The following is a 24,192-nucleotide window of genomic DNA, read 5'->3' on the forward strand; positions in this document are numbered from 1 at the left end:
GGAGAGCCAACACCGGTATACTAGAGGAAGCCGAAAGGCACGCGTTTTAGCTCACGCAGGCTGGCGTGAGGTCTGGAACAGGACAAGGAAATTAGACTTTAGAAAAACGGACGTAGCTGGTGGAATACTTAACTTTAATCCATTAATGATGAGCGTCGCTCTTGACGGTACATGATTACAGTATCAATAGTAACTGAATATGGGGCCTTGCTAGGTCGTAGCAAATGACGTAGCTGAAGGCTATGCTAAACTGTCGTCTCAGCAATTGAGAGCGTCGGTAGACAGTGAACCATCGCTAGCAAAGTCGGCTGTACAACTGGGGCGAGTGCTAGGGAGTCTCTCTAGACTGGACCTGCCGTGTGGCGGCACTCGGTCTGCAATCACTGATAGTGGCGACACGCGGGTCCGACGTATACTAACGGACTGCGGCCGATTTAAAGGCTACCACCTAGCAAGTGTGGTGTCTGGCGGTGACACCACACTCTGGGTCTGAGTTAAAATGATGCAAGCTACAGCACGGCTATAGTGAGCATTCCAAACACGATATATGAGATCAAGTCATAAAATCAGGGTTCCCGTATTTTGTGGTGCATTTGTAACTAGATTCTTCCAGAAAGCAAAATGTTTATTATAAGTGTCGAAAAACAGAAAGGAAAGCAGTACTTGCAAAGCGAGTGAGGAAAGTTTGTAGCCCATTCCTAGTGTTTTTCGGTCTGCACATTCAGCATGCAGTAAAGGAAACCAAGGAGAAATTCAGGACGCGAATTGCAACTGAAAAAAAATAAATCAGTACATTTTAGTTTTGAAAGAAGCAGGAATGTAGCAGAATGAACAGTGTCTTGAGAAGAGAGTTGTAGGAGGCACATCAACAAAAGTAAAAGAAAGCTAATGAAAAGTAGTAGAATTAAATCAAGGATAGCTGAAGGCTATGCTAACTAACGTCTCGGCAAATGAGAGCGTATTTTGTCAGTGAACCATCGCTAGCAAAGTCGGTTGTACAACTGGGGCGAGTGCTAGGAAGTCTCTCTAGACCTGCCGTGTGGCGGCGCTCGGTCTGCAGTCACTGATAATGGCGACACGCGGGTCCGACGTATACTAACAAACCGCGGCCGATTTAAAGGCTACCACCTAGCAAGTGTGGTGTCTGGCGGTGACGCCACATATGGTATATGTTCTTTCGGACATGTCCAAAAGAACAGATACCACCAGTGACCATGCAGCCTATTAGAATGAAATTACAATGATATGAAAACCCTAGCAGCTTACAGATGTTGACATACTGACCATCTTCTTATTCAGTGCGGTTGCACAAACAGTGACCGAACTCTTTGGGGAACGGCAACGCGCCGCGAGTAACGAGTATAATGGGCGGGGACACTACGAATGTAGTGCGGGACAATACGTCGAGAATGTGGGTTTTGCGGGAGGTGTGCCAGAGATAAATCCCTGCAGTCGCACTATCCTTTGTGTCCTCGGTGGTTCAGATGGATAGAGCGTCTGCCATGTAAGCAGGAGATCCCGGGTTCGAGTCCCAGTCGGGGCACACATTTTCATCTGTCCCTGTTGTAAGCAGCTGAGGGTTTTCTTTTCAGTGTAAAGATTCTTTGTGTTAACCAGAACCACACCTGGTAAACAGGGAGTGACCGAATGAAACAAGAATAAATCAATAAACAGACACTGACTGACAGCGTAATGTAACATACGAAGCAACTGCGAACGGCCCGACATGAGCCATATGCGTAAGACCGTAAAACGGAGGAGTACATGTTGTGAAATGTCAATTTCTGAATCTCAGAAATAACTTACGTATAAGCGCCCAGCCCGCCGCATGTCGTGCACGCCAAGCAAAACCGGTCAACAGACGGCCACGCGAACCGCAGTGAGAGTTCTCAGAACGCGTAGTCGTCATGGAGCGTCGCCGCCACCGAGGGCGGCACAACCGACGGAATCATAGTTAACACCACGACGACGCTCCCACGTTTTCTCACCGGGAGAGGGTGGTGGGGTGGGGGGGGGGGGGGGTCCACTCGAGGCCGTACTGCACAGTAACCCTGGGTTGGTTCAAATGGCTCTGAGCACTATGGGACTTAACTGCTGTGGTCATCAGTCCCCTAGAACTTAGAACTACTTAAACCTAACTAACCTATGGACATCACACACATCCATGCCCGAGGCAGGATTCGAACCTGCGACCGTAGCGGTCGCGCGGTTCCAGACTGAAGCGCCTAGAGCCGCTCGGCCATTCCGGCCGGCAGTAACCCCTGGGTTCGGTGTAGGACGGCGGTGGGATGGGTGGACTGCTGTGGCCTGTTGTAGGGTTGTGAACCACTGAGGCCAACCGCGGGACGAAGCCTCTCCGTCATTTCTAGGTCCCCGGTTTAATACACACATGTATACCATAGCTTTGACGTACCAATCGTTATCGTCACTTCACCAATTAAAAGCTTCATGTCAATAAGAAACCCAACGGGCACAAGGTTAGAACCGTATTGTCAAACCAAACTGTCTGCACTGCGGAGGAAGACACGGTGCCCGCTAGAGGGCGCTGGAGCACCGATATGTCTGCCGGGGTCTACGACTGCGTGGCTTACATGGAAGCCACTGGTCAAGTAAAGAATTTCGCATATATGTTTACAGGAACCTGAAATTACGCAATGGTCCACAATCCGGTACAAAGACAATTTTTACGTTGAATCTACTGTATAATATTACAGAATAAAATTGTCTCCGTTTATTACAAATAATCGTAAAAGAAAAATTTATGGAAATCCTTTATAAAAAGGCCTGTACATCAGGCGATAACTCGTTTGTATAATTACAAATATGTATTTGAGGGTAAGACCAGTACGTATGTATTAAGTCGATACATAAAATATCATCTATTGCTTACATTTTGGACTACATTGCTCACGTCGGTTCGCAGTAATTAGTTTATTATTTCATGAAGACATTTCTGGTGAAACAACAACTGGCCTTCAAAAGATATTGAATTAAATCATATGTTCCAGAAGTAACTGAGGAAGGTAATTGTCTTATTCGTTCCGATCGAGAAACAATACATCAAATGAAACTTCCTGGCAGATTAAAACTGTGTGCCGGACCGAGACTCGAACTCCAGACCTTTGCCTTTCGCGGGCAAGTGCTCTACCATCTGAGCGACCCAAGCGCGACTCAGGCCCCGTTCTCGTAGCTTTACTTCTGCCATTCTGGAATACATCAAATATTCCAAAAAATTCCGGCTATTTGCCGTTTATTCATTAATCAAACAATTGTGATTTGAATGGTTATTAATTTAAATTTCTAACTGCTCTCGTAATATAAATTATTGCTCTTATTATGGAGTTGCTATACATTAAGTGAACTTTACATGTCTATTAGCTTATGTTCAAGGTCTCGTAGATGTGCTTCCATGGAACTATTGTTGCTTGTGTAATCATACCCCTAAATCGTTTTTTAATACGTCCACCCATCTGCCCGAAATAATACACCTGTATGACCCGCATTTATTCTTTTATTTTCCCGCATTCAAAAAATGGTTCAAATGGCTCTGAGCGCTACGGGACTTAACTGCTGTGGTCATCAGTCCCCTAGAACTTAGAACTACTTAAACCTAACTAACCTAAGGACATCACACACATCCATGCCCGAGGCAGGATTCGTACCTGCGACCGTAGCGGTCCCGCGGATCCAGACTGTAGCGCCTAGAACCGCACGGCCATTCCGGCCGGCCTTTCCCGCATTACTAAATGTATTTGAGGGGGGGGGGGGGAGGGGGCTCTAAACTATGGCGCAGAAGTTTGCCTAACTTTGTATTTGTCCAAAAACCTCCCTGTATGTAATCTTTACTGAAAATATGTGCAAATTTTTGAGACAACGAGCCACAAATGGCAGAGATATATATTTCGTATTAACACGAATAAAAGGATTTTTTGTTTTCTATTTTGCGAAAAACTTTTTCAGCCATCTTCTCTTGTAGCCATTTGCCTTGCCTGTCTAAATAATGGTGTCAGTTTCTCTATTCTTATATTTCTCATCTAACTGAAACTTATTGAAGCTTCATGATAGCTATAACACGGCTGAAACTTAATCACTGGTAGTTCAACAAACACCTCTAACGGCGCAATTTAAGCGCCACCCTTCTATCTGTTTGCAAAAAGGAAGAGGATCCAAACCATACATTTGTACACTGTCCTCGGAGCAAGTATCACATAAACGTACTTGCAAGTAATCTTCGGGCTCTTGGTCATCAGTTCCTGAGCAGCCTCCAAACCTTGTTAGAATCTAGTGATACAGCAACGTATAAAATACAGTACTAGTTCGTCAAGAGCACCAGTATCACGATATAGCTCCACACGCTGCTAATCTAATGCTCTTGGTATTTGAAATTCTACGGGAAGACGAAGCACAATTAACTGACCATATTCCCACGTGCTACTCAGGGGTATATGGAACGCTCAGTCTATAAATGAATGTCACTCCTGTATTCATGTGTCTGAATACTGGTGTATCTATACATGTGGCTGCAATGCGCAAATGTCGCTCTTGTATCCTGTTCTCATTTTCTGTCTAGATAGTACTTATAGACCTGCACAAATATTCAATTCTCTGTACGCAGTTTTTGAAACAATTCATGCAGGACATAAAAAAGATGATTTGCTAATTTAGATTAATAGTCATTAATATGGATAGAATGTTTACCAATGACGATTTATCATTTGTGATTGTGATCTATATATTCAGAGTGAGACGACGATTGATAATTTGTACCAAGGGCGGCATTCAAACCCAGGTCTCCCGTTCACGAGGCAGATGCGCTGACCACTACGCCACCCTGGCACATTGGCTTTGAACAACTGCACAGACCACCTACCACGCCACCCTTCTCAATGCAAATTCCCAGCCACGCATCAGTCCAGGATCCCCTGTTATTTTCTATGCTGAGATGCTATTCCAACACAATTGGAGAGTATCTGCAATGCTTTTGAGTTTAGGTGGATAACAAGTGGGATGAGGTGTGAAAGGGAATTTGGACTGAGGAAGGAGGCATCCTAGGATAGTCCATGCTGTGGTGGAAAGCCACTGTGCCAGGATGGGGTAGCATTAAGTGCGTCTGCCTAGTGTGCTGGAGACATGAGTTCGAATCTCAGCCATGCTAAAAGATTTCATTCGTCACTTCAGTTTGTATACATAAATCACAGACGTTTGAGACTTGAAAAGGTCTCTGGAATCATACAGTTCTGTTTGATTTCTTATTGTGTTACCAGTAGAATTTTTATAGCGTACTACCTCTGTGTATCCTGTGTTACATTTTCGCCTTGTTTACTCGTTTCATTATACTGTGGATGTTAAATTTGTTTTATATCGGAATCTGTCCCTTGTTAAGCCCATGTAACTTCGTAATAGGCGGGCCGGCCGCGATGGCCAAGCGGCTCTAGGCGCTTTAGTTCGGAATCGCACGACTGCTACGGTCGCACGTTCGAATCCTGCCTCGGGCATGGATGTGTGTGATGTCCTTAGGTTAGTTAGGTTTAAGTAGTTCTAAGTTCTAGGGGACTTATGACCTCCGATGTTAAGTGCCATAGTGCTTTTTTTCGTAAAAGGTGAGACTTAAAAAAAGTAGTATATGGCGCACTCTGAGCTGTCAAAACAAACTGTACTAATGTCAAGTGTTGACATGGTTGCAGGGGCATGTTCCGAAAGCCAATAAACAAAAATTAAAAACGGTGTCAGCAGATCTCTACACACTTCGCTTCTTGTGATCATCAGTGCCTGGCTCCGAGCGTTTGGTACCGCACTTCAAGAAAATCATATTTGCTCACCATAGATTGGGAATGGATTTGGAGTGAGTACTGAGATATACAAAACGGAACTTTTGTCTTCAACGTGAATTGTTCCCAAAGTCTCTACATTACTACGGAACGGATTAAAGTTTATCGGTAAGCTCTCTGCAAATTATCAATGTCGTTACATTGGCAGTAGAGACAGATCGCGTTGAAAATAATCCTGGATTTTGTGTATGCGATTTACGGATATCCAAACAAACCGCATTCGATATCTGCAATGGTCATGGTGTAAAGCTCTGTAGAGGTAGACGCTAGGGCGTTTCGCTTCGTGATGGTATCATAGCTGAGATCTCGGTAACTTTTTGTTTCGTTTTAGGAAAATAAGGGCAGAATACCAATACGTTTTAGGTTTTGTAATGCACATTATTATATTACTGATTGTTTTAATCCATTTTGCTGCGGCGGTGTCGTGAAATGGCTTTGTCGCCAACTGGTAGTGTCCCGAAAAACTTAGATTTGGTGCTAAGGCTTGCGGAAAATTAAGGATTCGTCACACATATATGTTTAAGGAAGAAAATCCGTTTTTATTTTCTGCGATAATCTTTTTAACATTTGGTCACCCCTTAAATATGAATGGCACCATAATCGTTGCCCATGTCATAGGTCCTAATAGTACTGTTTCCTGATTGTGACTGATTTAAAATAAGCATAATGGCTTGGAGATCTGTATACTCCACAGGAAATGACTCAGTCATGTACAAATCTTACCTGCAGCGTAGCACTACTGGAAAACGCGCATCTTACGAGTATTGTAGCCGTGATACATCTTTGTTGTACTTACCTTTGAAAAGCCGCTTTTCGTCATTCAATTTAGTTCGATCTACATTCCTGTCACTATTGACAGTGCCAACAAAAAAACGTATGGAAATTAAGCAAATCAATCGTGGTTTGATGTTGGCCACATGAGAATCTCTTTGCACAAAAGAAAGTGAAAGCGGTAGCTTTACTGGACGAACGTCTGCATTTCATCTACTCGCTAAATGCTTTTATTACACTTCAACTGGCAACCACATCGTTGTTTGTCCCAGTCATGCATCTGATACTACTGTTAACAACCTTAGGTATCTTCTTATTAAGTATTACCAATTAGCGATGACCTCAGGATAGTGGTTCAAAAATGGTTGTAATGGCTCTGAGCACTGTTGGACTTAACATGGGAGGTCATCAGTCCCCTAGACTTAGAACTACTTACACCTAATTAACCTAAGGGCATCATACACATCCATGCTCGAGGCAGGATTCGAACCCGCGACCGTAGCAGCAGCGCGGTTCCGGACTGAAGGGCCTAGAGCCGCTCGGCCACGCAGGATAGTGCCTGAGCATTTAAACGCTACCTTGACAACGGATGTATTATCCCAAATACAGTGCAGTGCTGAAGAGTCCTTACCTTAATCTTCTCGACCCTCCTGGCCATTCCCACGACGGTGAGTCCATGCTTGAGCAGCGCCTGCACTATGGCAGCACCGATGCCTGCGCTGGCGCCAGTAACCAGTGCTACGCGTCCCTTGTATTTCTCGATGCCCATCGCTGTGTGAGCTAACTTACTGGCTCGGCTGTGAGACTAGCTAGACGAGTCGACGGAGTCTGCGAACCTCCCGGCGAGTACCAGCGAATTGGCGATTTAACGATAAGGGTATTACGGCACGCGCAAAGGTCAATGGTACGTTTATCTCTGGAATTCTGTGTAGCCCGGCAAGACAACCTTGTACTCTGTACACTCTTAAACAGATTTGCGTCAGGCGAAGTTCTTATCCTACGTCGTTGCACAATAGTTCAGTCACGACATACTAATTGTCTTATTTGATATATCATCGAGATACTTCGGTTATAAGGAGATGTAGAAAGATTTTAAGTAAGTGGGGGAGTAGCCATGTATGTGAAAAACGGCAACCCATTTGAGTCAATTGATGTTTCAAAGTACTGCACTGGAAAGGTGTTTGAATGTTGTGCAGGTGTGGTTAAATTTAATGGAGCTAAACTTCTAACTGTTGTTATTTATAGATCCCCAGACTCCGAGTTCACAATATTTTTGCTAAAGCTAGAGGAGGTTCTTAGTTCACTTTATAGGAAATACAAAAAGTTAGTTATATGTGGTGACTTCAGTATTAATTGTATAAGTGATTGTGCAAGGAAGAGGATGCTGGTAGACCTCCTTAATTCATATAATCTTATGCAAACCGTATTCTTTCCAACGAGAGTGCAAGGGAACAGTAGAACAACCATAGATAACATTTTTGTTCCTTCCTCTTTACTACAAGGGCATTCTGTTAGCAAAAAGGTGAACGGCCTTTCAGATCATGATGCACAAATTTTAACTTTAAAAGATTTTTGTGCTGCAACATGTGTTTAAATATAGTCATCAGCTGTTTAGGAAAGCTGATCCAGTTGCTGTAGAGACCTTTGTAAACCTTATCAAGGAACAAGAGTGGCAAGATGTTTATAGCGCTGATACAGTAGACGAAAAATATAATGCTTTTCTCAAGATTTTTCTCGTGCTCTTTGAAAGTTGCTTTCCGTTAGAACGTTCAAAACAGGGTACTAGCACAAACAGGCAGCCTGGGTGGCTGACTAGAGGGATAAGAATATCTTGTAGAACAAAGTGGCAATTATATCAAAACGTTAGAAACAACTAAATGCAGTAGCCCACTACACACAGTATTGTAAGGTGCTTAAAAATGTTATTAGGAAGGCAAAAAGTATGTGGTATGCAGACAGAATAGCTAAGTCTCAGGATAAAATTAAAACCATATGGTCAGTCGTACAGGAAGTGGCTGGTCTGCAGAGACAGGTCGAGGATAAAGAATCAGTGCGTAGTGGGAATGTCCGTGTTACTGATAAGTCGCGTACATGTACAGTATTTAATAATCACTTTCTGAATATAGCAGGTGAACTAAATAGAAACCTAGTCCCAACAGGGAATCATATAGCGCTCTTAGAAAAAGGTGTTCCGAGACTGTTACCTGAAATGTTCCTCCATGATACTGACAACAGGGAGATTGAGTTAATAATTAAATAACTAAAGACCAAGAACTCTCATGGATATGACGGGGTATCTAGAAGAATACTGAAGTGTTTTCTTATGTATGTTAGCCCAGTACTTAGCCATATCTGTAACTTTTCCTTTAGGAGTGGTCGGTTTCCAGACCGATTAAAGTACTCGGTAGTGAAGCCACTTTATAAAAAGGGAGACATTGATAATGTTGACAATTTTAGACCTATTTCTATGCCATCGGTGTTTGCTAAAGTTTTCGAGAAGGTTGTTATATACAAGGTTACTGGAGCATTTAAATTCACATAATTTGCTGTCACATGTTCAGTTTGGTTTTAGAAATGGTTTAACAACTGAAAATGCTATATTCTCTTTTCTCTGTGAGGTTTTGGACGGATTAAATAAAAGGTTGCGAACGCTAGGTGTTTTCTTTGATGTAACGAAGTCTTTTGTCTGTGTTGACCACAAAATATTACTGCAGAAGTTGGACCATTATGGAGTAAGAGGAGTAACTTACAATTGGTTCGCCTCTTACTTTAAGAACAGAAAGCGGAAGGTAATTCTCTGCAATATTGAGAGTGGTAGTGATGTTCCGTCCCAATGGGGCACTGTTAAGTGGGGCGTTCCCCAAGGGTCGGTGCTGGGGCCACTGCTGTTTCTTATTTATACACTCCTGGAAATTGAAATAAGAACACCGTGAATTCATTGTCCCAGGAAGGGGAAACTTTATTGACACATTCCTGGGGTGAGATACATCACATGATCACACTGACAGAACCACAGGCACATAGACATAGGCAACAGAGCATGCACAATGTCGGCACTAGTACAGTGTATATCCACCTTTCGCAGCAATGCAGGCTGCTATTCTCCCATGGAGACGATCGTAGAGATGCTGGATGTAGTCCTGTGGAACGGCTTGCCATGCCATTTCCACCTGGCGCCTCAGTTGGACCAGCGTTCGTGCTGGACATGCAGACCGCGTGAGACGACGCTTCATCCAGTCCCAAACATGCTCAATGGGGGACAGATCCGGAGATCTTGCTGGCCAGGGTAGTTGACTTACACCTTCTAGAGCACGTTGGGTGGCACGGGATACATGCGGACGTGCATTGTCCTGTTGGAACAGCAAGTTCCCTTGCCGGTCTAGGAATGGTAGAACGATGGGTTCGATGACGGTTTGGATGTACCGTGCACTATTCAGTGTCCCCTCGACGATCACCAGTGGTGTACGGCCAGTGTAGGAGATCGCTCCCCACACCATGATGCTAGGTGTTGGCCCTGTGTGCCTCGGTCGTATGCAGTCCTGATTGTGGCGCTCACCTGCACGGCGCCAAACACGCATACGACCATGATTGGCACCAAGGCAGAAGCGACTCTCATCGCTGAAGACGACACGTCTCCATTCGTCCCTCCATTCACGCCTGTCGCGACACCACTGGAGGCGGGCTGCACGATGTTGGGTCGTGAGCGGAAGACGGCCTAACGGTGTGCGGGACCGTAGCCCAGCTTCATGGAGACGGTTGCGAATGGTCCTCGCCGATACCCCAGGAGCAACAGTGTCCCTAATTTGCTGGGAAGTGGCGGTGCGGTCCCCTACGGCACTGCGTAGGATCCTACGGTCTTGGCGTGCATCCGTGCGTCGCTGCGGTCCGGTCCCAGGTCGACGGGCACGTGCACCTTCCGCCGACCACTGGCGACAACATCGATGTACTGTGGAGACCTCACGCCCCACGTGTTGAGCAATTCGGCGGTACGTCCACCCGGCCTCCCGCATGCCCACTATTCGCCCTCGCTCAAAGTCCGTCAACTGCACATACGGTTCACGTCCACGCTGTCGCGGCATGCTACCAGTGTTAAAGACTGCGATGGAGCTCCGTATGCCACGGCAAACTGGCTGACACTGACGGCGGCGGTGCACAAATGCTGCGCAGCTAGCGCCATTCGACGGCCAACACCGCGGTTCCTGGTGTGTCCGCTGTGCCGTGCGTGTGATCATTGCTTGTACAGCCCTCTCGCAGTGTCCGGAGCAAGTATGGTGGGTCTGACACACCGGTGTCAATGTGTTCTTTTTTCCATTTCCAGGAGTGTATAAATGATATGCCTTCTAGTATTACAGGTGATTCAAAAATATTTCTGTTTGCTGATGACACCAGCTTGGTAGTGAAGGATCTTGTATGTAATATTGAAACAGTATCAAATAATGTAGTTCATGAAATAAGTTCATGGCTTGTGGAAAATAATGTGATGCAAAATCACAGTAAGACTCAGTTTTTACAGTTTCTAACTCACAATTCAACAAGAACCGATATTTTGATCAGACAGAATGGGCGTATTATAAGCGAGACGGAACAGTTCAAATTCCTAGGCGTTCGGATAGATAGTAAGCTGTTGTGGAAAGCCCATGTCCAGGATCTTGTTCAGAAACTAAATACTGCTTTATTTACCATTAGAACAGTATCTGAAGTAAGTGACACTTCAACACGAAAAGTAGTCTACATTGCATATTTTCATACGTTTATGTCGTATGGTATTATTTTTTTGGGTAATTCTTCTGATTCAAAAAGGGTATTTTTGGCTCAGAAACGGGCTGTTCGAGCTATATGTGGTGTAAGTTCGAGAACATCTTGTCGACCCCTATTCAATAGTCTGGGAATTCTGACATTGCTCTCACAGTATATATTTTTTTATGTCGTTTGTTGTTAGCAATATTAGACTATTTCCAAGAGTTAGCAGTTTTCACTCAGTTAATACTAGGCAGAAATCCAATCTGCATGTGGAATGCACTTCCTTGACTCTTGTGCAGAAAGGAATGCAGTATTCTGCTGCATCCATTTTCAATAAGCTACCACAAGAACTCAAAAATCTTAGCAGTAGCCCAAACTCTTTTAAGTCTAAACTGAAGACTTTCCTCATGGCTCACTCCTTCTATTCTGTCGAGGAGCTCCTGGAAGAGCTACAAAATTAAGCAAATTCCAGTGTTACATTGTTGATTTTCTTTATTTAAACTTACGACTTGTCACCTGAATATGTTTCTTTATATTTCATTTTATCTGTTTCTGATATCGTGTTATAATTTCATGTATTGACTCGTTCCATGACCATGGAGACTTCTCCTTAATTTGGTCCCACGGAACAATAAATAAATAAATAAATAACGAAATGTACCAGGGGCAAGCAATAAGTAATGCAACACTTTTTTTCCCGGCAAATTTCAGCTGAAAAAAATGCGGCATTTGCTGTGGGACATCGTGGAATATTGCCGTTTCAGACCAGATTCTTTAAGTTCCTATAGGTGGCGGCGCTTTACATAGCCTTCAAAATGGCGTCTGTCACGGAGGCGAGTTTCAAGCAGAGAGTTGTAATTGAGTCTATTTAGCTGGAAAAACAGAGCATCGCATATATTCATAGGGGCTTTCAGAAGGAATACGGAGACCCGGTAGCGACAAAAGCACGGTGAGTCGTTGGGCGTTGCGTCTGTCGTCATCGCAACGAAGTCGAGCAGAGCTGTCTCATCTACCGCGTGCCGGCTGTCCGCACACAGGACTGTGACACTTGCAATGTTGGAATGAGCGGACACTCTCATTCGAGGTGATCGACGGATCACAATCAAGCATCTCGCTGTTTGCCTCTGATGGTAGTCCTGACATACTGTCACTAGCTGGGGTATTCAAAAAGGTGTGTTCCCCCCCTGGGTTCTTCGCCCCCTCACAGAAGACGATAAGGAGCAACGGAGGCCCATCGGTGCTTGATTGTTTGTGTTTCAGGAGGCTCATTGTGACAATTTTTGTCGAACATTGTCCAGGGCGATGAAACATGAGTTAATCACTCCGAACTGTAAACAAAACGATACCACCTCTCCTCCGAAGAAAATTTTCAAAGCCGGAACCTCAAACGGTAAAGTCGTAGCGACGGTCTTATGAGACTCTGACTGGGATATTCTGTTTGATGCCCTCTCCCATGGTGCAACCTGCAACTCCGAAACGTATTGTGCTACCCTCACGAAACTGAAGAAACGGTATCAGCGTTTCCATCGCAACAAAAATGCAAATTAACTTCATCTCCATGACAACGAAAGGCCTCACACAAGTCTGCGCACCCGAGAGGAACTCACAAAACTTGATTGGACTGTTCTTCCTCGCCCACCCTACAGCCCGCATCTCGTACCTCTCAAATTCTATCTCTCTGCCCGATGAAAGATGAACTCCATGGGGAGCAGCATGTGGATGATGGGGAGGTTACCCATGCAGCAAGGCTTGACTCCGACGTCGACAACCAGAGTGGGTATCACGCGGATGTGCAGTCCTGCCAGTAAGGTGGCGTAAGGCCGTCGCATTGAACGGCGATACTGTTGAGAAATAGGCTTCTGTAGCCATGAGACTAAGGAGTAATATGGGGTATTGGAATCCTCAATAAAAGTGTGGGGTCCTGCCCACTCGTCTGATATAGGTATCCTAAAGGATGCTGCGTTCTCGGAATGCTATACAATAGTTCAAGCAAATCACTTTATTTATTTATTTAACCTGGCAAGATTAGGGCCAGCAGGCCCTCTCTTACGTCTAACCAGGCATTCTACTTATTTTACATTCATATGTTTTAGTAGGCATGTTAAATTACATCTAGTACAAAAAATGAAATAAACCATTACAAAGGCACACCTGGAAAAATACATACATATAGAGTTTATATTCGTAGATCATGAGTTCAAATGGTTCAAATGGCTCTGAGCACCATGGGACTTAACAGCTATGGTCATCAGTCCCCTAGAACTTAGAACTACTTAAACCTAACTAACCTAAGGACGTCACACAACACCCAGTCATCACGAGGCAGAGAAAATCCCTGACCCCGCCGGGAATCGCACCCGGGAACCCGGACGCGTGAAGAGAGAACGCTACCGCACGACCACGAGCTGCGGACACATCATAAGTAGTGTTATAATTAGACATTATTGAAGAGACAGATTTTAGATAGGAGTGCTAGCAGCAGGGAGTATGAGGGGGGCTGATGGTGAAGGGAGGAGAAGAATAGAGACATGATGAAACATAATTAAGGAAATATAAAGGAAAAGAAGATTGTGTGGCTAATAGAGATACATGAAGAGGAAGGCATCTTAGGAGCAAGATAGGAGATGCTAGATTTGCCATTTGACAGATGAGAATATTGGCCTTGTACATTAATTTTGTGGAAAACATTATGAGGATGATAGTAGGAAATGCTTCAACTTCTTCTTAAAAGCGGTAGTGGATTGAATTTGGCGCAAGGTAAGGGGCAGTTTGTTCCAGAGGCGGACAGCGGCAACTGAGGAGGTGTTTGCAAAAGTTTTTGTTTTTTGAGTAGGCACAGTTAGGATGCCAAATAAGAGTGACGTCGTGTTTAGATTATGATGGCATGACAGGTTTTTAATCTCTGAAGCAAGATACTGGGGTGCTTGCGCGACGAGGAGTCGGCGAATGTTGCAGGTGTAACGCACACAGGCATTCATGGTTAGTTCTAGCCGTCTTTTGTTTTCACTACTCATGCCTTGTTTTTATTACAATGAAGAAGGTAGATAGATGGTTCAGATGGCTCTAAGCACTATGGGACAACGTCTGAGCTCATCTGTCCCCTAGACTTAGGACTACTTAAACCAAACTAACCTAAGGACATCACACACATCCATGCCCTAGGCAGGATTCGAACCTGCTCCCGTAGCAGCAGCGCGGTTCTGGTCTGAAGCGCCTAGAACCGCTCGGCCACAGTAGACAACACTTAACTTTGTATTACAAGAACGTGTCGCAAGCGATGGGCGACAGCAAACAGTCAGTGTCCTTCTCTATATACTGTGTCCATACAAGCAATGGATGTGGGTCACTAATAACTGCTGTCGTAGTGCTCTCCTAGCGCCCGTCTAGTACTGTGTCCGAGGCTGGCAGGAGCGGCGCTTATATTCTCTTCTTGTAGAGGCTGCTCCTGTCGTGGCATGGTCCCAGTCAGAGAGCCATTGGCTGACATCGTCTCACAGCCTTCATTGCTCTTACGTTCTTCATATTAGTGCCGGGGCTTGTCGATATGCCGGAACATTCCTTCCCCTCCGCCCCCCGCCCCAAAGCGACGAACCGTCGTCGTGTAGGGAGCGCGACCACGGCGGGGAAGGCAGAAGTGTGGGCACCTCGCTGGACCGGAAGCTGTGGCTGCAGGGGACGTCAAGCTTCCGGTCGTGCCCCGCCATCCGGCCTGCGCTCTGGCGGAAACGTCTCCCAGAAAACAAACAGAAGGGTACGCATCCGAATCCTGATACCAGGAATCATATGAAGAAGGCGGTGATTGCTGCGGTGTGGGAGGGTGCAGCTCCATCGGTTGGACGAGGCGGAGGGGGCGAAGGCTCCCTCTCCATGGAGTTGTCCCACGGTGTCGTGAGGACACCCTCCGGCGGCTGCTTTGGCCGCGATGTCCTCAGGACCCGTGAATATGGCGGAAGAGACACTGCAAGACCATCGTGCGCATGACAGAGGTGAAGTTGATTTTGATGTCGACGCTGCAAGCCATCTGGACCTGAAATGAGATACATGCAAGCGCCAAGTTGACGATTTAGCTCGCATCACCCCCACCGTTTTCTGCCGCTATAAACCCCGTAAAAGACAATATCAAGTGGCGCGAAGCGGTACTTACGGCCTTCTTTCGGCGCCGGACGCTGAGGAGAGTGGAACAGGTGGAGGAGTGTCCAATAGCAGCGGCAGTGAAGCGGCGATGGCCCACTCGTGGGTGCGAACGATGTGAAGCAAGAAACAGTTCTAGTGCTTGATCCCTGGTGTATGCGGCGCGAACTTTGTCCGTCTGCTGCTTGAAGGTTCTGACAAAACCTTCCGCTTCGCCGTTTCACTGTGGATGGAACAGTGCACCGGTTACATGTTGTATGCCATGGTATTCACAGAATGTTTCAGATTCATTTAACGTGAAATGAGATCCTTTGTCTGACACTATTGCTTCAGGTAAACCTTCTAGGCATAAAATAGACGACACCTGAATTGTGCTACGTGAAGTTCATTGGCACAGCAAAACGGAACTTGATATACGAGACAATCACAATCAACCAGTGAGTGTTCCAAAAAGGTCCCACAAAGTCTGTTTACACACGTTGCCATGGTAACTGCAGCTTAGGCCAAGCAGAGAATTTTTATGGCGGAGCGGACTGATTTTTCGCACATGCGTGACATTGTGACGTCATCTGTTCTATTTGGGCGTCCACACCCAAGTACAGTGTCGACGCGCTATCTGTTTCGTAAGAACAGTCCCCCAGTGTCCTTGAAGAAGTAACTACTACATTTCTCTTTGCAAAGTCTTAGGGATCAACACACGTGACTGTGCACTGTCATTTTGAACAAGAACTACACCTTTCTGTACAGCGAGACTATGCCGACGGGCAAAGTATCAGCGCACTACACAGTTCTTTATGCTAGGCAAGAAGCAAGGCCAAGATGTGCGAATATATGTTCAAATCTGGATCAGCTTCCGTGGCCTGTGCAAATTTTCTTATAGTTCAGCCGAAAAGACTGAAGCAATTCAGAATCCTGAGCATCGATGTGACAACAATATATAGCAGAAGCGTCAAAGTCTGCACCAGGGTTGATCAGGAAACGTGTAAGCGCATCCGCATTACCATGTTAGGCCGTCGGACGATACACAAGCTCGTACTGGTGTACTGAGACAACAACAAAGCCCGTCTTTGCAATTCTTGGGCAGTTCGTACAGGAACCGGTTCCGTCGGATGAAACAAGGACTGCAAAGGCTTGTCATCCGTTACTAAGTAGAATTTTCTGCCATTCAAATAGTGGTGGAATTTGGTGACACCGTACACAATAGACAAAGCCTCCTTCTCGATTTGTGAATAGTTACACTGAGCTTTGGACAACGCTTTCGACGCGAAAGTAATAGGCCAGTCTTTATCACCAGTTCTGTGCGAAAGCACTGCACCGATTCCGTAAGCGTACAACTGGTTTGTCAGGATCAAAGTGAACTAAGCGTCGATCACTGAGCAATGAATCTTTAAGTTTTTGGAAAGCTACTTGGCACTCATCTGTCCAAATAAAGGGGACATTCTTGCGACGCAACCGATGCAATGACGCTGCTATTTGCGCAGCATTCGGTATGAACTGAATATAATACACTACTGGCCATTAAAATTGCTACACCAAGAAGAAATGCAGGTGATAAACCGGTATTCATTGGACAAATATATTATACTAGAACTGACATGTGATTACATGTGCACGCAGTTTGGGTGCACAGATCCTGAGAAATCAGTACCCAGAACAACCACCTCTGGCCGTAATAAGGGCCTTGATACGCCTCGGCATTATTGAGTCAAACAGAGCTTGGATGGCGTGTACAGGTACAGCTGCCCATGCAGCTTCAACACGGTACCACAGTTCATCAGGAGTAGTGACTGGCGTATTGTAAAGACCCAGTTGCTCGGGCATCATTGACCAGACGTTTACAATTGGTGGGAGATCTGGAGAATGTGCTGGCCAGGGCAGCAGTCGAACATTTTCTATATTCAGAAAGGCCCCTACAGGATCTCCAACATGCAGTCGTGCAATATCCTGCTGAAATGTAGGGTTTCGCAGGGATCGAATGAAGGGTAGAGCCACGGGTCGTAACACACCTGAAATGTAACGTCCACTGTTCAAAGTGCCGTCAATGCAAACAAGAGGTGACCGAGGCGTGTAACCAATGGCACCCCATTCCATCACGCCGGGTGATACGCCAGTATGGCGATTACGAATACACGCATCCAGTGTGCGTTCACCGCGATGTCGCCAATCACGGATGCTACCATCATGATGCTGTAAACAGAAACTGGATTCATCCGAAAAAAATGGCGTTATGCCATTCGTGCACCCAGGTTCATCGTTGAGTACACCATCGCAGGCGCTCCTGTCTGTGATGCAGCGTCAAGTGTAACCGCAGCCATGGTCTCCGAGCTGATAGTCCATGCTGCTGCAAACGTCGTCGACCTGTTCGTGCAGATGCTTGTTGTCTTGGAAACGTCCCCATCTGTTGACTCAGGGATCGAGACGTGGATGCACGATCCGTTACAGCCATGCGGATAAGCTGCCTGTCGTCTCGACTGCTAGTGATACAAGGCGGGTGGGATCCAGCACGACGTTCCGTATTACCCTCCTGAACCCGCCGATTCCATATTCTGCTAACAGTCATTGGATCTCGACCAACGCGAGCAGCAATGTCGCGATACAATAAACCGCTATCGCGATAGGCTACAATCCGACCTTTATCAAAGTCGGAAACGTGATGGTACGCATTTCTCCTCCTTACACGAGGCATCACAACAACGTTTCACCAGGCAACGCCGGTCAACTGCTGTTTGTGTATGAGAAATCGGTTGGAAACTTTCCTCATGTGAGCACGTTGTAGGTGTCGCCACCGGCGCCAACCTTGTGTGAATGCTCTGAAAAGCTAATCATTTGCTTATCGTAGCATCTTCTTCCTGTCGGTTAAATTTCGCGTCTGTAGCACGTCATCTTCGTGGTGTAGCAATTTTAATGGTCAGTAGTGTACAATAATACTCCTGGTAACACAGTATCTGACATTTTTGAGCAGTGTCATGTAATTTATATATGCTTTGATAGCTTTTAATAAAGTGACGTCAAAACAAAAGAGAAATAACTCTAATTATACTATGAACAGTGCAATGTTAATTAAGCCCGACGCACATCAGCAGTCAGCAAACTAACTCAGTACTCAGTGTGGTTACGGAATAATAAATAAGTAATTCGTCTTGAATACCAATGTAAGATAACAACCATAATCTTTTGCAGATAAAATCTTATACTAGAACTAGAATCCTGTGACCAGGCCTTTCTGCCTGGGATGTTATCTCGCAAAGTTGAGAAAATCTGGAAGTGAAATATATTAAGTCATTCGTAGCGGCCGCATAGCTCTCGTGGAATCTGAAAGAAAGTTTAGTGTCCTAACCGGTGGCGTGCCTCGAAGATGAGCTGAAAGAAAACTACTAATTATTTTCTAGTATAGCGCCTAACAGTGCTCAATATTTGATTAAGGCCACGTCTACTCAGGACAAGCAAGGTTTAGGTTTACAAATAATTACGTACCTTACACAAATTTTAGGTCATGAACGACTATGTTTTAGTTCCGTTTACGACTTACATAGACTATTACAGCAAGATGAACCTCAGAAATCTTTCTTTCCTCTTCGAGTCCAACAACAGAAGAAGATTAAAAAAAAGTAGAAAGTTCAGACACAGAATCTCGAATGTCCATGGAATATATTGCAACACAATGCATTTGTTTAATCTTTGGCACTATCGCCAGCTATTCATACAATAATTATCACTACTTGGCTTTTACAAACTTAAAATTCATGACCACCCCAGGAGACACAGTTCAGCAGTTGTCCCATTAATAGAGAAGTGTTGGCGCACGAAACGAAAATTTTGTTCATTTAAGTCATTTACGCTTGCCTTTCTTACCTACTTCTCTCTCGTACCAACTCTTAAGCTCTTCATCTCAGAGTAGTACTTACACAGAGGATCTTCAGTTATTTCTTGGATGTATTACAATCCCTTGTGTTTACTTCAGTTTATTCCCTCTACGGCTGCCTCAGGTATCACAGAATTTATTTCTGATGTTATATCGTCCTTTTTTATTTGTCGTTCGGAATTAACAAAGCGAATATTAAAAAAAGAAGACTACAACTTAAAATAAGACGGATTCAGAGCTACATAATGCTAAATTTTACACTACAAGACTTATTTTTTTAAGGCAGTTAGCGGCATTGTTCATGTGTTATGTCCTCAAGTTCACTGCTAAAGCCATTCACGGCGCACTCGATAAGGTGGGACATCTACATCTACATAGATACTCTGCAAGCAACCGTACGGTGGGTGGCAGATGGTACCCTGCACCACTACTCGTCATTTCCTTTCCTGTACCATTCGCAAATAGAGCGAGGCAACAACGATTATCTGTATGCGTTCGTATAAGTCATAATTTTTCGTATGTTATCTTCTTGGTCCTTGCGCGCAACGTACACTACTGGCCATTAAAATTGCTACACCAAGAAGAAATGCAGATCATAAACGCGTTTTCATTGGGCATTACTATACTAGAACTGGCTTGTGATGACATTTTCACGCAATTTGGGTGCATACATCCTGAGAAATCAGTACCCAGAACAACCACCTCTGGCCGTAATGACGGCCTTCATACACCTGGGAATTGAGTCAGAATAGAGCTAGGATGGCGTGTACAGGTACAGCTGCCCATGCAGCTTCAACAAGATACCACAGTTCATCGAGAGTAGTGACTGGCGTATTGTGACGAGCCAGTTGCTCGGCCACCATTGACCAGACGTTTTCAATTGGTGAGAGATCTGGAGAATGTGCTGGCCAGGGCAGCAGTCGAACATTTTCTGTATCCAGGAAGCCCGCACAGGACCTGCAACATGCGGTCGTGCATTATCCTACTGAAATGTAGGGTTTCGCAGGTATCGAATGAAGGGTAGAGCCACGGGCCGCAACACATCTGAAATGTAACGTCCACTGTTCAATGTGCCGTCAGTGCGAACAAGAGGTGACCGAGGCGTGTAACCAATGGCACCCCATACCATCACGCCGGGTGATACGCCAGTGTGGCGATGACGAATACACGCTTCCAACGTGCGTTCACCACGATGTAGCCAAACACGGATGCGACCATCATAATGCTTTAAATAGCACCTCGATCCATCCGAAAAAATGACGTTTTGCCATTCGTGCACCCAGGTTCGTCGTTGAGTTCACCATCACAGGCGCTCCTGTCTGTGATGCAGCGTCAAGGGTAACCGCAGCCATGGTCTCCGAGCTGATAGTCCATGCTGCTGCAAGCGTCGTCGAACTGTTCGTGCAGATAGTTGTTGTCTTGCAGACGTCCCCATCTGTTGACTCAGGGATCGAGACGTTGCTGCACGATCCGTTACAGCCATGCGGATAAGATGCCTGTCATCTGGACTGCTAGTGATAGGAGGCCGTTGGGATCCAGCACGGCGTTCCGTATTACCCTCCTGAACCCACCGATTCCCTATTCTGCTAACAGTCATTAGATCTTGACCAACGCGAGCAGCAATGTCGCGATACGATTAACCGTTATCGCGATAGGCTACAATCCGACCTTTATCAAAGTCGGAAACGTGATGGTACGCATTTCTCCTCCTTACACGAGGCATCACAACAACGTATCACCAGGCAACGCCGGTCAACTGCTATTTGTGTGTCAGAAATCGGTTGGAAACTTTCCTTATATCTGTACATTGTAGGTGTCGCCACCGGCGCCAACCTTGTATGAATGCTCTGAAAAGCTAATCATTTGCATATCACTGCATCTTCTTCCCGTCGGTTAAATTTCGCGTCTGTAGTACGTCATCTTCGTGGTGTAGCAATTTTAATGGCCAGTAGTGTATATTGGCGGTATCAGAATAGTTCTGTAGTTAGCTTCAGATACCGGTTCTCTAAAGCTTCTCAACAGTGTTTCTCGAAAAGTATGTCGTCTCCCCTCCATGGATTCCCATTTGAGTTCCCAAAGCATCTCCATAACACTTACATGTTGTTCAAACCTATCGGTAACAAATGTGGCAGCCCGCCTCTGAATTGCTTCGATGTCTTCCTTCAATCCGACCTGGTACAGATCGCCAAACACTCGAGCTGTACTCAAGAATAGGTCGCACCAGCGTCTTAGATGCGGTCTTCTTTACAGGTGAACCACTGTTTTCAAAAATTCTCCAAATAAACCGAATTCGACCATCAACCTTCCCTACCACAGTTCTCACATGCTCATTCCATCTCATAACACCTTGCAGCGTTAATCACAGATATTTAAAGGACTTGACTGTGTCAAGCAGGTCACTAGTAAAACTATATCCAAACATTACAGGTTTGTTCTTCCTACTCACCTGCACTAACTAACATTTTATCGCGTTTAGAACTAGCTGCCATTCATCACTCCAACTGGAAATTTTGTCTGAGTCGTCTTGTATGTTCCAACAGTCAGTCAACTTCGACATTTTACCTACACCAAGGCATTATCAACAAACAACCGCAGATTGCTACCCACCCTGTCTGCCAAAACATTTATGTATGTAGAGAACAACAGTGGCCCTATCACACTTCCTTGGGGAGCTCCTAACCATACCCTTGCCTCCAATCAACACACACCGTCGATGACAACATACTGCGTTCTATTACTTAAGATGTCTTCGAGCCACTCACATATCTGTGAGCTTATTCCATATTCCTGTACTTCGTCAACAGCCTGCAATGGGGCACCGTGTCAAATGCCTTCCTGAATTCTATAAATATGGAATCTGCCTGATGCCCTTCATCCACAGTCTGTGATATATCATGTGAGAAAAGGGCAAGCTGAATTTCGCACTAGCGATACTTTCTAAAACCTTGCTGGTTCGTTGACATAAGATATTCAGTCTCATGAAAGTTTATGATATTCTAACTGAAAATATGTTCAAGGTTTCAAGCAGAATTTAGGAATATTGGTCCGTAATTTTGCGGGTCTGTTCTTTTACGCTTCTTGTATATTGGAGTCACATGCGACTTCTTCCAGTCGCGTGGGACTTCGTGCTGGACGAGAGATTCGCGAGAAATGCAAACTAGATAAGGGGCCAATACCGTAGAGTACTCGATGCAAAATCGAACTGGGATTCCATCCGGACCTGGTGATTTATTTGCTTTTGGAATCTTTCAGTTGTTTCTCTACACCAGGGATGCTTATTACTATGTCGTCCATACAGAAGTCTGTCCAGTGGTCAAATGACGGTATGTTTGTAGGATTCTCCGGTGTGAACGATTTATTGAACGTGAACTTCGACTTTCATTTTGCTTTCTTCACCTGCCACACAAGACTGGTTCATCGATTGGCTGAGTCCACACTCGCACTGAAGATCGTTCGAGACGACCCATGTTATCATCATCTCCCAACATCATCCGATGCCTTGCCTCACACGTTTTAGGGTGACCCATACTCTTCTCGAAGGTTATATATATGGATCATCTATATTTCGACGTTCTATTCTTGACTTTGCTTCTGCCCCACAATCTTTTCCAGTCCTTTCCTGGTTGGTTGGGCAACATCTCTTCGCTTGTTTACCATAGTGTGACATTGATTTTAAGCGGTGTTTTGCTGTCACATCCTGGTGTAGAGGAAGCTTTGAGCTTGACAGTATTGTACTATATTGTCTGAATATTGTCTAATTTCTTCTGGTTTCTGTACAGGTAGACAATCAACAAGTGTAGGTATAAACGTTCCAGTATTATTCTCAGTGCTTGTCTTAGGTAAGTATGGATTTTTGACACTTATGTACTTCCAGCCCAAACAGGTGCACAGTACTCGGTCACCCAATATACAGTACCAAGGCAGAAGTTCACATTGCATTTACATCACACCCCCAGTTTGTTCCAGTGAGTTTGGAAATGATGGTATTTCTATATTTCAGTTGTTGTTCTGTATCCATCTCCTATGGGCTTTGTATGTTGTAGGCCGGTCAAGCCTTACTCCAAGGCAGAGAGGGTTACCTTCATGTTTAATGATCTGGTTATTCACTCAGATGTTCAAAGTTCTTTTGGCTTCTCTTTTATTAAGGTGTATGTTTACACTGTCTGTCTTGTCTGGTTTGATTTGAAGATGCAATTTAGTGTAATATAGGCTAAGGTGGTGTAGATATCCGTTCGGTTTCTGCTCTGTTTTTTCAAATGATTTACTTTGATAAGTTATTGACATATCTACCGCGAATATTAACTTACGGGACGTTGTATTTGTAACATGCGCAGTGTACAAGTTAAATAATAAGGGTGCCAGTACTGAGCCCTGCGGGAGTCCATTATTGGGCACCATGCATGTGTTAGTCTGACCATTAAGCGTTGCTGTTATCTTTGTTCCACTTCAAATGTTCTTCACGAGTTTATAAACCTGGTTGCATTGAGTTTTTTCTGTCAGTTTATAAAGTAGGCCATTCCTCCACGTATGCTGATGTTCTATCCACCAGGACGATGCCTGTTTTCTTCTTATGCTCTTAGCCATTTTCGATAAGAGTTGTAAGAGCAAGGACTCGATCGCAGCAATTTCTTTTAGGCCTAAAACCTGCTTGCTTTATCGGTAGGGAAAGTTCTACAACTAATCATCAAAATTCTGTTTCTTCTTTTTCAGTGTTCTCGATAAATTCCTTTCCTGACCTATTCTGCGGAGAACCGGTTACCTTACCTGTCCACCTAATTTTCGACATCTTTCTCTAACCTCAATCTCAAACGCTTCCATTATAGTCTTCTCTGGCTTTCCCAAAGTCAATGAAACATCATA

The 24,192-nt window shown here is 44.9% G+C and overlaps 1 protein-coding gene across 1 annotated transcript in view; it reads right to left on the minus strand.

Moving 5' to 3' along the window:
• LOC124596400 (farnesol dehydrogenase-like) overlaps positions 1–7,440 on the minus strand; it is a 39,965-nt gene extending 32,525 nt beyond the window's left edge. The window contains exon 1 of the mRNA XM_047135527.1: positions 7,231–7,440. Within this exon, the coding sequence (XP_046991483.1) occupies positions 7,231–7,368 (138 nt within the window). The 5' untranslated portion in view covers positions 7,369–7,440. The remainder of the gene's footprint in view (positions 1–7,230) is intronic.
• Between the last annotated feature and the right edge of the window lie 16,752 nt (positions 7,441–24,192).

Source organism: Schistocerca americana, chromosome 2 (genome assembly GCF_021461395.2).
Source record: "Schistocerca americana isolate TAMUIC-IGC-003095 chromosome 2, iqSchAmer2.1, whole genome shotgun sequence".
Classification (NCBI taxonomy): Eukaryota; Metazoa; Arthropoda; class Insecta; order Orthoptera; family Acrididae; genus Schistocerca; species Schistocerca americana.